A 13470-nucleotide genomic window follows, 5' to 3' on the forward strand; every position below is an offset into this window, starting at 1 on the left:
AATTTCCAGACAAGAGATGATCTTTTTCTTCTTATGTGAACCATTGGATTCAGCTGTAGCCTGGAGCTTCACATTTCACGTTCCTGGTAAATGATTGCTGCTTTAAACCATTGGTTATGGTTTATTTATAGAATAATACATAGTTCACAATTAAATGCCAAGTTATAATTGAATCAAAGGATTCTGCTGATGCCTCGACTCACAAGGGTGCAGCTCAAGAGGTTTAGAAAGGGCAGCAGAATCTGAATCTAAATTACAGCCCCCAGTATTGAGTCTGGGATCACACCTTATAATGTGTAATAGGGCTAAAAGGATTATTATAATACTGCAGTAAATAAAAAGAAAATGTACAAAACATCAGAATTTAGGGTGCTTGCAGAGGCATTCAGTTTGTGATGTGGGAGGCTAAAGATTATACTGCATAGAAATAAAGCTAGAGGGAAAGTATTTCATAAACACATTTATGTTCTTAAAAATATTTTGAAGTTATTCTTAAATAAAAGGAAAATCTATGTTTCATAGTCAGTAAATGCATAATGTTCTGTAACATGGCTATAACTGGTTGATTCCAGGTGCCACATAGTCATTTGCTGTCATAATAGGACAATAACTTTGCTAGAGAAAGAAAATACTAATTCACATATCTTTGATGAGTTTTTGTAAAAGCTTTCAAACATTAAAAAATTATATTTAGTTAACCAGAATTAAAACCCATTGCATTTCTTTCTAGTACAAATTGTCTTATCATGAAAATGGTTCAGAGGTCCAATTCACAAAGACAACACTAATTTATTTGTGGAGGAAACCTGACTGATAAGGCATTCAATTCTTAGGCTGAAATGAAGATTGTTTTTAATACAGATACTTTGTTGTTTTAGAATGTGTTTTCTTAAAAATGAATAATGATAAAACCTTTATTTTTTTATTCTGTCTGCTAATCTGTAGTTCATCTGTTGGGCTGTAAGCAGGAAAAGCAATCAATATTTTGTTGTGTAGATATTTAATCCATCAGATGTTCACCCTGGTTCCTCACACCATGCTGTAATTAGTCCAGCAATTCCCTAACATGGCCATAGTAGCTTTGCACAACATCTGTATCTGTGGTGCCTGTCATATGCCTTCCAAAGTGTTTCTGCATTTCCCTCTAACCCTCTCTGGTGGAAGAGATTAAACAGTGGACTATAAAAGCATTGGTTAGACCTCAGGATTGAATTTCTCTGTGGATTTAGGCTACAGTTCATTTCAGATCTTACTGAAATTGCAAGCATTCAAGACTTTGAACTTTGTCAGATGTATATTTCTTGAACACTTCATTGGGAAAGATTAAAGAGAGGTTGGTAATTGGTATTCTGATAATTTTCAATCTAACATCTATGTAGGAAATCATAGATGTGCTAAGTCTTATCACACAGAGAAAATACTGATTTTTAATATGAAGTTCAGAAAAGTGAGCTTTTCACTGGCAATTTTTGTTACTAAACATTTAATACCAAATTGAATTTCAATTCTGAATAATACATAATATAGGCATTATATCTTTTCTTGGATTTCCATTGTCAAAGTCCAGCTGAGGTCATAGGACATTATTTCCAAAACTACGTTTCCAAAAAGGTATAGTAAATACTTAAGAAAATGAGAAGTCATGCAATTAAATCACAGTGTTGATATAGAGAAAAAAACCTGATGGATCCACAGATAAAATATTTGAATGAAGAGCTGTATGATACAAACCAAGGAGAATATAGAAATAAGCATCGCTTACTGGAAGACTAAGGAAAGGTAACAGTCTTTTTGTTGGCTTCTTTTTTTTTTTTAACTTTAATTTTAATTTAAGTTTTATTTTTCTCCTCTGGCCATATCATGAGGGGAAAGGACAATGAAATACATTCTATTTGTAAAATTTATGTTAATAAATTTAGGAAACACAATAGATTTGGCCTGGTAGGGATTTATGAAGGGAAAACAAGAGAGGTTACAGGAAGCTCTAGACTTAAAAACACCAACAGAAAGGACAATGGTGAAGCAGGACAATATTTAATATTAAAAGAGGGTTAGATTTTTTACTTCTATCTCAGCAATGTTAGGGAACAGTAAGAGAGGTGTTAAGTAAAGATGAGAGATCAGGGAAGAGCTGACTTTTGGAAAAACTAAAAAAAAAGGGGGGGACGTGGTATATAAGTATTTGAGACTCTGAATTAGGAAAACAGAGTGCTTTAATTATGCTTGTATCTTGCAGATACTTGCATCAATAAAAAAATGATATCAAACAGGCTTTTGATGCAGTATATTGGCCAAAATGTTCCTGCCTGCATTGTAATGCAGTGTGCATTCCAGGGGACTATCTGTCAAAGATGTGTATGTTGGTTTTGTTTGGGTTTGCTTATGTTGGATAGTTTGTAAAATATCTGGAAACATTTGGTAGAGAATACAAATTAAAAACACAAAAGGCAAAAAAATTCTAAAGATCTCCGTTCACAATGAAATATTTACATTATGGATTTCCAAAAATGCTGTTATGTAGCAAGCCCCACTGAGAACAATTTGAAAATCTATCAATTTCTCCAAAGTGCCAAATAGAAATCTGAGAGCTCTTGAAAGCCTTAAACAAGTTTTTTGCCTTTTTTTTTTAATGTTATATCATTTTATGTTCTCAAGATGAAAGGACTCCCATACCAGCAATCCTTCATGCATTTCTGCAATACATAGATTGCCATCCCAACAGGTTACTCCATTTTGTATCATTTTCCTGAGTTCACACAGGTTTACACTTGAAGAATCCCTACCAAAACCTTTTTATGTCAGTCACTTTTCACTGATATCTGAAACAAGACACTAATGAAACAGGAGAGAACATACAATGGAAGTGCTCTGTCTCTGACAGAGATAGTTAGAGATTAAGGAGTTAAACCACAGGTTTAACTCCAAATTTGTTAAACCTCTTAATCATGGTTTAATGATGCATTAATCCAAATTAATCCAAACTTCTCTGTTTTATTTTGACAGATTAATCCAAATTATTTTTTTACCAGTATCACTTAACTGACTCTGTTCCATGGAAGCTTTTTCTTTGACTCTTAATTTACAAGTACTTCTGATCTGTATTAATTTAACAAAGTTTATTTTTAGCGTGAACGAAACTTAGAGATTCAAACATTTGTAAAAAAGGAAATAACAATTGAACAAGCTAAACAAAAATAACTTTAACAAAGGCAAATGCAGGACATTTTTTCTGTTGTATACCTTGCTGCTGCATAAACCCTCCTCAAACTGTTTGTGTTATTCTGGGCAGAGCTGTAGAACATTTCTCTGCTGGCTGAACTTACCTCCCCTTCTGTGGACTGTAAGTGCAGTTCTTTCCTACAGGTAGCCTTTAAGTCTCCTGCAGCTGCACTGACTTGTACTCCCCTAGGTGCTTCCATCACCAAAGATCTAGTGGGAGATTCAAGTCTGAAAGACAAAAAACAGTCACTGAGAAAAAAATGCACTGAACTTAACCACCAAAACCTTCTCAGCCTCAAAACCCAGGATGCAGGCAGATATTAACACATTTTAAAAGGTAACAAAGGAAAAACAAATTACACATGTGATTCCATGACTGCCTTTTATGACACAGAGAAAGAAAAAAGTTCAGCAGTATTTAAGAATATACTGATTTCATGCCTTAGTCATGCCTTATACTAAGAAACCATGCAAATAAAGCCCGTCAAAAAGCCCCCCAAATCTAGGCAAGTACTTAGGGAAGTACTAATGCAAAGATTTTGCAGAAAACATGCTCACATGCCAAATAGGGAAAATGACAGGATGAAAACTGTATTGAACTAGGAAACAATGCAGATTCTGATTGTGTTCCGTTGTAGACATTGCATAGCACTATAACAGAGGGAGACAATTTTTTTTAATCTATTTATAACTTGGTAATATAATGGCAGGACACAGTTCCACTTTACCTGAACAAAGGTGTTTTGTAAGATGAAATATGTTAATGATAAAAATGTCTACACTGAGTCACTTGAAGGAAACACTATATTTCCCTCTTCAGCAAAGTGTTAGGGTCATAGCTATCCAAAAATATAATGGGGTACTAGATGTATAATTGAGAGAGTAGTTTGACAGAGAATTTGATGCAGAAAAGCCAGATGAAATCTGTCGAGCAATGGAACAAGGGAATTTCAAAGTATTTCAACTATTGCATTTTTTAAGCACAGAGAACAGGTCTGGACTACCATTTAAAAACCAAAGTGCCATATTTGCATGCAAAGAAAGTTACTAAGATGGTGAAACATTTCTGTTTGTTGCATGCCACTACACTCAATAGGGAAAGGAAGAAAAGAAATGGGGAAAAAAAAGAACAGCATTTATTCAGCAAACATATGAAGCTATTAAAAGCAGGCATCCACATAGAGATAAACACAATTAGTAGATACTGATATTAAAACAAAACACATGGGATACAGATAGAGAGGAACAATAGAAAAATATCTATCTTTGCTACTGCTAGGCTGTTTTCTTTCTTATTTTTGAAACTTTGTAAGAAGTTGGTAGAAGGTTCTGCAGTTCTTTGTACTGGGGAAGAATCTAAATATCATGAATTATTTAATGACATACACAAGTACTTTTCAGGTTGTAGTTTGTGAACTTCTGATGGCTAGAGGTCAGCAGGAAAAGAATGTCCAAAATATTTTATAAATTATGCAAATTATAAAGTTTAGAAATTAGGTTTCTGAGAGTACTCCATTGCTTTAATGAGGTTTTACCTCATGGGCTTACCTATGGTTTTCTTTGAGAATAAATGTTTGACAGTGTATAGCTTAGATTTATTCAGTCTACTTTCATCACAGTTTTCATGAAGTACATTAGCATAAATAACTTCATGTTTGTCTAAAAAAAAGATAATTAGCCAATTAATTTCTCAACTTGAATGGTTGATAATTTCAACCTTCTCCACACCTTGGAGAACAATTTTTTTTTTTTAGATAATACAGATTCTTAGCAGTCTTCAGAAATCAAATAATGTGGTAGAAATGTCAAGGAATGACTGATGATCATCAAGGCAGATTTTAGAACACCATCCATCTATTAGTAAAACTGAGTGCCTAAATCTGTTTTACAGTTCTAATTTACTTTTCTTATTATTCTTTGGCTGATCTGCATCTGAAAAGAGACTGCAGCATGCTACTGCAAATGCAAGAGTCTATACACATAGATTATTTCCTCAATGCTCAGAGATAAATTAGGTTTGATATGCAGAGTCTTTATAATCTATTTTCTTTGCCATATTTCTGATACCTTTAATCTCCATTATAGACTCATTGTAGCACTCCACATTGTAATCCTCATCCCTCCAAGGAAAAGTGTATTGTTATAATAGCATATGGAGAATTTGCTTTCCTTTCAGGTTTACTGATAGCCTGTCACAGTGGCATTTACATCCATGAGTGAATCCTATCCATAGAATTAATTTTTCTTTCCCAAACAACAAACTGATGGAGAAGGTAACTACTGCTATTATTAGACAGAAACAACAAAACCAGAAAGGAAAGCCAAAAAGGCTTTTAAATGGAGTTTTAAAATAATATAATTGGTCAATTTGCTATATGTGATTAAGCAAGATGATCTATCCATGGCAGAGAAGGGCTTTTTCTTTTTAATTATCAGCGGCTAATTTGTGAAAAAAGATAAATTTCATAAGATCAAAGCCATATGAATTTGAGCTGAAATAATGAACTATTGCTAGAAAAGGAAACTTTTAAAATATCTTGAATATATTCCTTTGAAGGTATTAAAATATTTCTCATCAGAAATGCAGAAACATTTTTTCTCCATTCTGTATTTTCTGTTAACAAGCTGACCTAGATTGTATTACAGAAAAATAATTTAGAATATGAACCAAAAGAAAAGGTTTCTTTTGGGTTTTAACTAATATTTTAGATTTACCTCCTGCATATCCCTCATACTCACATGGGATATAATTTATCAATGTTAATTTTTTTTTCTTGGCTAGTGGAAAGGATTTCTTAAAATAGAAGCAGATAGAAGATTCCCCTGTGCAGAAGCCAAAAATTTATTTGCTTTGTGTCTATTTAAGCCCTATATCCAACCCATGCCACTTAATAAAACAACTGATATAACCCTCCACCAATTTAGAATTTCTATTCAAAACAGTGAATTAAAAATATATCAGCTAGAGATTTCTCATGTAAAACAGGTACTCATTTCCCCTTTATTGACATCTTCATACTTGGGGGTCAAGAAATCAACAGTTCCCAGTATTTAACTTTTATACAACACATATTGTGCTTTTTTTCAGTGAAAATAGGAACCCTACTAGGAAAAAAAAAGGTTTTGCAAATATAAAACCAACAGAAGGTCTGCACATTTACTTAGTCAGCTTTTTGTAGATTTCCATAGATTAAAATAATTGTGCCATTGATCTTGCTGCCTGTAGGTCAAGACTTATGGCAGACTGGGACAGTGGTAAGACATACTAAGACAAGAAGGAAGGCAAATGGATGGTGCCAATTCTCTCTCTATTCCTCTTCCTACTGGTTTATTGTAAACAAGTAGGCTCAAACCCAAAACCTCAAAGAATGCAGGATCCTCCTCTCCCATGAATGAAAGGATTTTGTTCCAAACTAGAGTTAAGAATTTTTTTCAAAATAATTTTGAAAATGTTGTTTTCCAGAAACCTCCAACAATTTAAAATATAGATTATTTCAATTTCTATTATTATGAAAAGAAGAGCTAGCTGTCTTGATGCCAAAAGAAAATTATTTCAGAAGACCTCCAGAGAGACCAAGGGTCTTAAAGGAGTCCAGTGCATGCTTACAGTGATAGATAAGATTAGGCTTTCCATTCAGTTAATTTCTTGGAAGTCCGGTTGCAACATAGAGAACCGCCAGTGACTTTTATGACCATGGTAACAAAAAATCTTAAAACTTTTTATTAAGATATTGTAATTATTCAAACAGTGGATTCTTGAATGGCTACATTTGATATAACAGTGGGAATGATATAAAAATAAAGCCATTATTCAAACATTCCAACCTTATTACCTAAACTATTTACAAGGTTATACATGCACATTTTACCATACATATAAAAAAGTAACTAGAAATATTTTGATACATTTACACGTATCAAAATATGCATCTCTTCAAGATGCATAGGAATCATTGCCAGAATATTTATATTTCTTGAAGCTTGTTGTATACTGATGTTTTTAACAAATTGCTTATATTTTCAGGATGATGATGGTGATGATGATGATGATGATGGTGGTGGTGGTGATGATGATGATTATTATTATTATTATTGAAAAGCAGGAGTAAATTTGGAGGCCTCATCATTCTTAATATTGTTTACTGATCATCAGTTTTTCTTTGTTAAGAAGCAAAATTCTCACATGCACATGAAAAACTTCACTTTTATTTACGTGAAAACCTAATCTTGGGCATGATTTGTCTCTAGTTTTTTGACAACACACACAACTCTTAAGTAACAGAGAGTTAGGTACGTGTTTTTTGAAATTAATATTGGCTTGAACCAGTAAATATTAACCTTTTTTTCTCCCAATTTCCAATTGTTCAACAGATGGATGATAAAACTAAACAAAGAGGAAGCTATCATGACTTAAATCAAAATAGTAGAATGGCATTCAGTACAGGATTCATGTTATGTCCATGCCCTGCATGTCACTGACTTTGGCATGTGTCAGCCCTTATTATAACTTCTAAAACTCCCACTAACCTAGAAATTCACCGGGCTCAAAGATGTGTTCTAATTGCCTGTAGATGCCACAGATTTAAATCCAATAGGTCTGCATTGTCATAGTAACACCTGAAACCACCAAATATTTTAATGTTATTTGGTATAGATGATAAATCAGAAAAATTATTTCCCACACAGGGAAATAAAGGATCTCTTCTGAGAATATATATAAAAAATTCTTACTGAGAAGGAATAAAAAGGAATGAAAGGTCAGTGAAGAGCTTTTCAGAAGTGTTGTTAAAGGAACAGAAAGAGTGAAGAAGCATCAGGGCAAAGTGAGAAAGGCTGGAAAAAGCAAATATTTAATGCAAGAGCTTGATTAAATAAGCAGGTGATATGAGGAAGGTTAAAGAGAACTTAAATCATGATGGTTTCTTAGCATGAGTGAAGGCATAGCTGCAATAGCTAAAGACAAGGAAGCTATCAAAACCAGTAGGATTCAGAAGAAAACAAATCAAAAACATAAGAGGCATCTCAGGTAGTAAAAAATCATGCAGTCATAAGTCAACTAAAACGCAAACCTTTGAAAATGAAGAAAATTAGTAGAAATGTAAGTTTTAGTACGTGAGCTTTTATTTCTTAGAGAAATACCAAAATGTGCTTGAAAGTCCAAACTTCCAGGCTGTGAGAAGGAGTTCTGGATATGAGACAATCCAAAACAGTTGCTTAAGGAAGGGTATGGGAAAAGGATTTGTAATAGTTCTGACAACTTAGACCTACCCCATTCTACCCTAAATATTTCCCTTTGCGTTATCTTCCTTATTTTTATTCTGGCTTGAATCCCTTTCTACACATGCCCTGCCTTTCTGCTAAACATTCTTACATTAAGTTTATCTTCTTTACAGAAATAGCTCCATTACCTGAGCTGTCTTTCAGAATACATTTCCTTAAAATAGAAATTTGTCTTGTCAGAAAGAGACTGAAGCAACATGCCCACAGAAAATGCTCAAGTGCTTGTCAAGAGTTAGATCTGAAGATAAAGTGCCTGGGGGAGTCTGAAGAGTCTCAGTTTTGAAAACCATTAGCTTCCTGTGATTAGGAAGTAACAGTCCAGACCACCTGCATTTATCTAATGATATTTTCTATATTGTTTCTCTAAAGGGTCTTAAGCTGATAGAAACAGATATATTTCAGCTGAGGCAAACATATATTTTAACTGAGCCAAAGACATGGCTTGATGCACATTTTAAGAAAACTGCATTTCATGGAAAATTATTCTGCTGAAAATCTTTCAACAGGTCTACTTCAAACTCTGCAGATTAAGCACAGCAGAGAGACCTTGGAATAAATTTTCCAACGGCCCATATTTGGATTGTATCCAAACATTCCAAGAAGAAAATCAAAAAAATCAGCCCACCATTTAAAAAATCAGAAAAGCTTTGGTGAGTTTACTGTCAGTAAGTTTTTTAGCACAACTGCCCTGTCCAAATAAACTAGAGATATTTTTACTCTCTGCAATACAAAATTGAGTAGCAGATTGTGAAGAAGTCAAACAGCTTTTTTAATTCTTTTGGCAGTGAATTCCATCCTGAGATACAATAAATGATAAAATGTGAATTATATGATAAGGCATGTAAAATCATTCATTCTTCTCTATGTGTAAAAGCTATCTTTGGAGTGCTCTGTATAGTTATAGATAAAATCAATAGAAGCTGTTTGGTGGACTGCATAACTAATAATTTCATAAACTCAAGTACTCCTCTAACTTTTGAGCCTCCTTGTTCTTATATCCAGTCTGTATCCTTTGTCTGGCTCTGACACGGTGCTAAGATAAGAACCCAAGCCAGACGTCTGCACTCACAACCACAGCACTGCTGCACACTCCATGCACCCCACATGCTATAACCTTCACCTGGCCATGAAGCAAGACATTTCAGAACTGAGGGTATTCTGAAACCACATGTATAAAAATGGGTAAAGTGACAGCAGGCAATATTAGTACTGTGAGATGATTTTAGACTGTTTCTAGAGGGACACCAGCTTTCAGAAAACACAAAGAAACCTAAAAAACTTTTGCCTGGTATGAAACTGCCTAACTGCTTCACAAACTATCAGGAACATGAGAGGAGAGAATAGACAGACACACAGCAAATTTAAGAAGCCTTATTTTTCTTGTGAAAATGATTAAACAGCATCACTGAAAATGGCAATATACCCGGAAAGGGGAAAGGAACAGCTGGAGTGAGGAAAAAATCTTTGTGGAGAAATTTTGTATAAGGAAAATCTAAAGAAACTAAAGATTGCTCAGTTGGAAAAAAGTATCTATCAGCAGCCCTTTTCAGTAATGCATTTGTAAGCCTGTTCACTTAGAATCAAAAGAAAGACCTGAAATGAAAATATTATGTATGTTACAGCAGCATTACTTAATGAGATGTAGCACAATTTTTCTGGAACATAAGTAATATACCAAATCATGTTTCATCAGAAAAACTACAGCAAAATGCAGGTATGGTGGTATGGTGAAACAAGACTGTATTTAGAGTCCAAAGCATGTCAGAAATGAGTTCTGGTATCTCTAATATCTCCTGGGCATGGAGGAGTGTTGCTCAACTTCCCTTTAAAAAGACAGTGAAACACTTCTACCTGCAGTATCTGTGAAAATGAAAAGCTTGAACATATTGTGGACTGTTGTGCCTAGTCCTAGGCTGGACCTACATGAAATTAGAATTAATTAAGCAGCATTTTGGACCTGGAAGCAGTGTAAAAGCAACCACAGTTGAAACAAACCCTGCAGGAGCCAAGGGCACACAGGAGGGCATCTACTGAAACCTTGAACATCTACCTCTGGCACTCTGAGCACTCACTGGTCATGCTGGCTGTCAGAAATGACTGAGCTTTGTGTAAACAAAGATCCTCAGCTGCCTTCATAATAATTGCAGTGTAAAGTTGCCATAACTTTCATTAACTCAGCACTGTGCAAATGCTTTCTACTGCTACAAGCTCATATGGGTTTTCAGATGAGATTGATAGAGTAATATATTTACTTTCATAACCCTGTGTAGGCTGAGACAGCTGCTCTTGGAGCCCATCTGTGGGTTCCTGCAGCCACGACAGGGCATAATCATAAAGCAAACACAATCAAAAGCCCCTCAGAAAAGGACCTGGAGGTGCTGGCCAACACAGCTGAACATGAGCCAGCTGTGCCCAGGTGGCCAAAATGGCAAAAGGCATCCTGGCCTGTGTCAGCAATGGTGTGGCCAGCAGGGCCAGGGCAGTGACTGTCCCCTGTACCCAGCACTGGTGAGGCTGCACCTCAGATCCTGTGGCCAGGTCTGACCCCTCACTACAACACTGACATTGAGGTCCTGCAGTGAGTCTAGGGATGGCCAACAGAGCTGGTGAAGGGTCTACAGTGGAACACACAGGAGTGGCTGAGGGAGCAGGGGTAGTTTAGCCTGGAGAAAAGGAGGCTCCAGTATACTAAATTAACCATATGAAACACAATGGATTTTTCTATCTCTTGTGATAGTAATATTTTTATCCTTCATATCTTGGTTCTTACTAGAGTCTTTTCCCTTCCCAATGTCAAATATAATCATCATCACTGAACACTAAACCAAATTATTCTTTCAGTTTAAGAGCCATACCCAACTACCTTTTGTTTCTACTCTATTCTGTCTGCATAGCAATTACAACCATTCATTACTGGTTTTCTTCTCTGTTTACTTAAATACTTTAAAATTATATATATATATATATATATATAAAAATATATATAAGGTATATAATGTATATTTGAAAAGAGACGAGCATGTGCATATTTAAAAAGAGAAGCTTAACTTTTGGAATTTTTTCAGATTTCACTATACCCATATCTGTTTTTGTATGAACATGTGTGGTAAAAAACCATATTTTCAACAGCTAGTGATAAGACTTAGGAAACAACTTTCTGTCAATATATACGCCCAAACAATGAAATAACTACCAAAAATTTAGAAAATAAAAATAGTAATTATTATTATTATTATTATTATTATTATTATTATTGGGCACTGAATGTAACTAGAATCTGACATCATTTAAACAGCATATGCAGGGAAATGGTTTTTTTTCACTCTGATGCATCTTCTACCTTTTGATGAGATTTTGTTTATTTCTGGCTAAAAATAGATGAACAGAGACATGGTGATTTTGTCACTCTCAACTTGCTCAGATCACTAACAAGTTAAGCTCGAAATTTCTGATGCGTTCTCTGGCTCTAGGCTTTTACAAAATATATATTTTGACCTATCAGTAAACCACTCCTTAAATGTCACAAAAGGTGTTTCTTACAGTCAGACAACTCTAAGTAAACCAGACCTCCTGTGCAAGACAGGAATATTTTTAATTCATATTAGAGGTAAAGCAGAATCCAGCTATCTTGCATGGTTCCTTGCCACTCGATCAGTTTTCATGTCATTATTCCCAGCATTAGCTGGAAGGATTAACTGACAGTGGTGTGCGAGGCATGACACAGAAGAGAAAAAACTTTTAAATTTGATCTTGCAGTTATCTCCAGAGGACAACAACAAATTGATTCATCCTCTTATTAGGGATGTTATTGAGGGCAAAGTTATCTGCATTTAACTACTGTCTGTCTATTTTGTGCATGGATATTGCCTATTAGTGCACCATATTTTAATGCACTATTGGCCTAAAACCAGTATTTGGGGAATATATTGGCAGTTTAGTTTTCCTAACTGTGTTCCTGTGAGAAACAGTAGTGAGAGAAACAGGAAGACTAAATTATTAAGATATAATTAATTTTCCTGATTCTAATGCATGATTCTCTTATGCTACTTATCCCAACTAATGAAAGTCATATTTAATTAGTTTTTGGGATTTGACAGAAAAGCTTTCATGAAGGATTGTGTAACAGCACTGTATGAAAGCAAAACCTTTCTAGCTATTATTTGAAAATGCAAGAAAGGAGAAATATTTAACCAAAATGGTTGGACACATAGGAATGAATTATATAAGTACTCAACCAAAGTTTATTTTTACACAACACATTTTTAATAGTAAATATTAGGGGAGCTTCTCTGGATGAAGACCTCAAAATCTGGCTATGGAACTAAGAATGTCTGAGGCAAGGTTTAGATATGTGGAGCTAAATATGTGAATCTGGAGCTTAGATATGTGAATCTGACTTTATCTTTTTGTCTTCCTGTCCATGATAGATTAAACTAAAATACCAAAATCACTGTGATCCTTGTACATATCAAATTCTTAGACCAAATTTTCTAGTTATGTTTCATTCAGAGTAATCAAGGTGGTCATTATTCCATTTTTTAAATTCAGTAGTCAATGATTTTACATATACAAGGCTATGAATAACTTTTCATCATATTTTATTTTGGAGAAAAAGAAAAAAAGTCTGATTTTGGAGAAAAAGGAAAAAAATGTCTGACATCTCAGGTTTACTGAATAACCACAAATACGTATTCCAACATGAAAAAATATGGGGTGATTTATACTTTAATTAACGATCTAATGTATATTCTATTTCAGCCCTGTATACAATAATTCTCATAGTCTAATATATTTTCATTGATGCACTGTAATTTGCTGTCAAATTGCATTCAAGTGTGTCCACTGAAAAAAATTAATAATGTTCATTCAGCAAACTTTCTACTCTCCCATTACTTACCATTAAATTCAACTATCCAAAGAGACAGGGATGCTGCACTTGGAAAATACTCTAGGTGATTTTAGATTGCCATT

General features: G+C 34.4%; 1 protein-coding gene across 6 annotated transcripts in view; it reads right to left on the minus strand.

Moving 5' to 3' along the window:
* The window catches only part of SGCZ (sarcoglycan zeta), a 445512-nt gene that overhangs the window by 9790 nt on the left and 422252 nt on the right, over window positions 1–13470 (minus strand). For all 6 annotated transcript variants that reach the window (XM_063402015.1, XM_063402017.1, XM_063402018.1 and 3 more), the window contains one exon: window positions 3324–3447. In XM_063402015.1, coding sequence (XP_063258085.1) covers window positions 3324–3447 — 124 coding nt within the window. The remainder of the gene's footprint in view (window positions 1–3323; window positions 3448–13470) is intronic.

This window comes from Prinia subflava, chromosome 7, assembly GCF_021018805.1.
Source record: "Prinia subflava isolate CZ2003 ecotype Zambia chromosome 7, Cam_Psub_1.2, whole genome shotgun sequence".
In the NCBI taxonomy this organism is placed as follows: domain Eukaryota; kingdom Metazoa; phylum Chordata; class Aves; order Passeriformes; family Cisticolidae; genus Prinia; species Prinia subflava.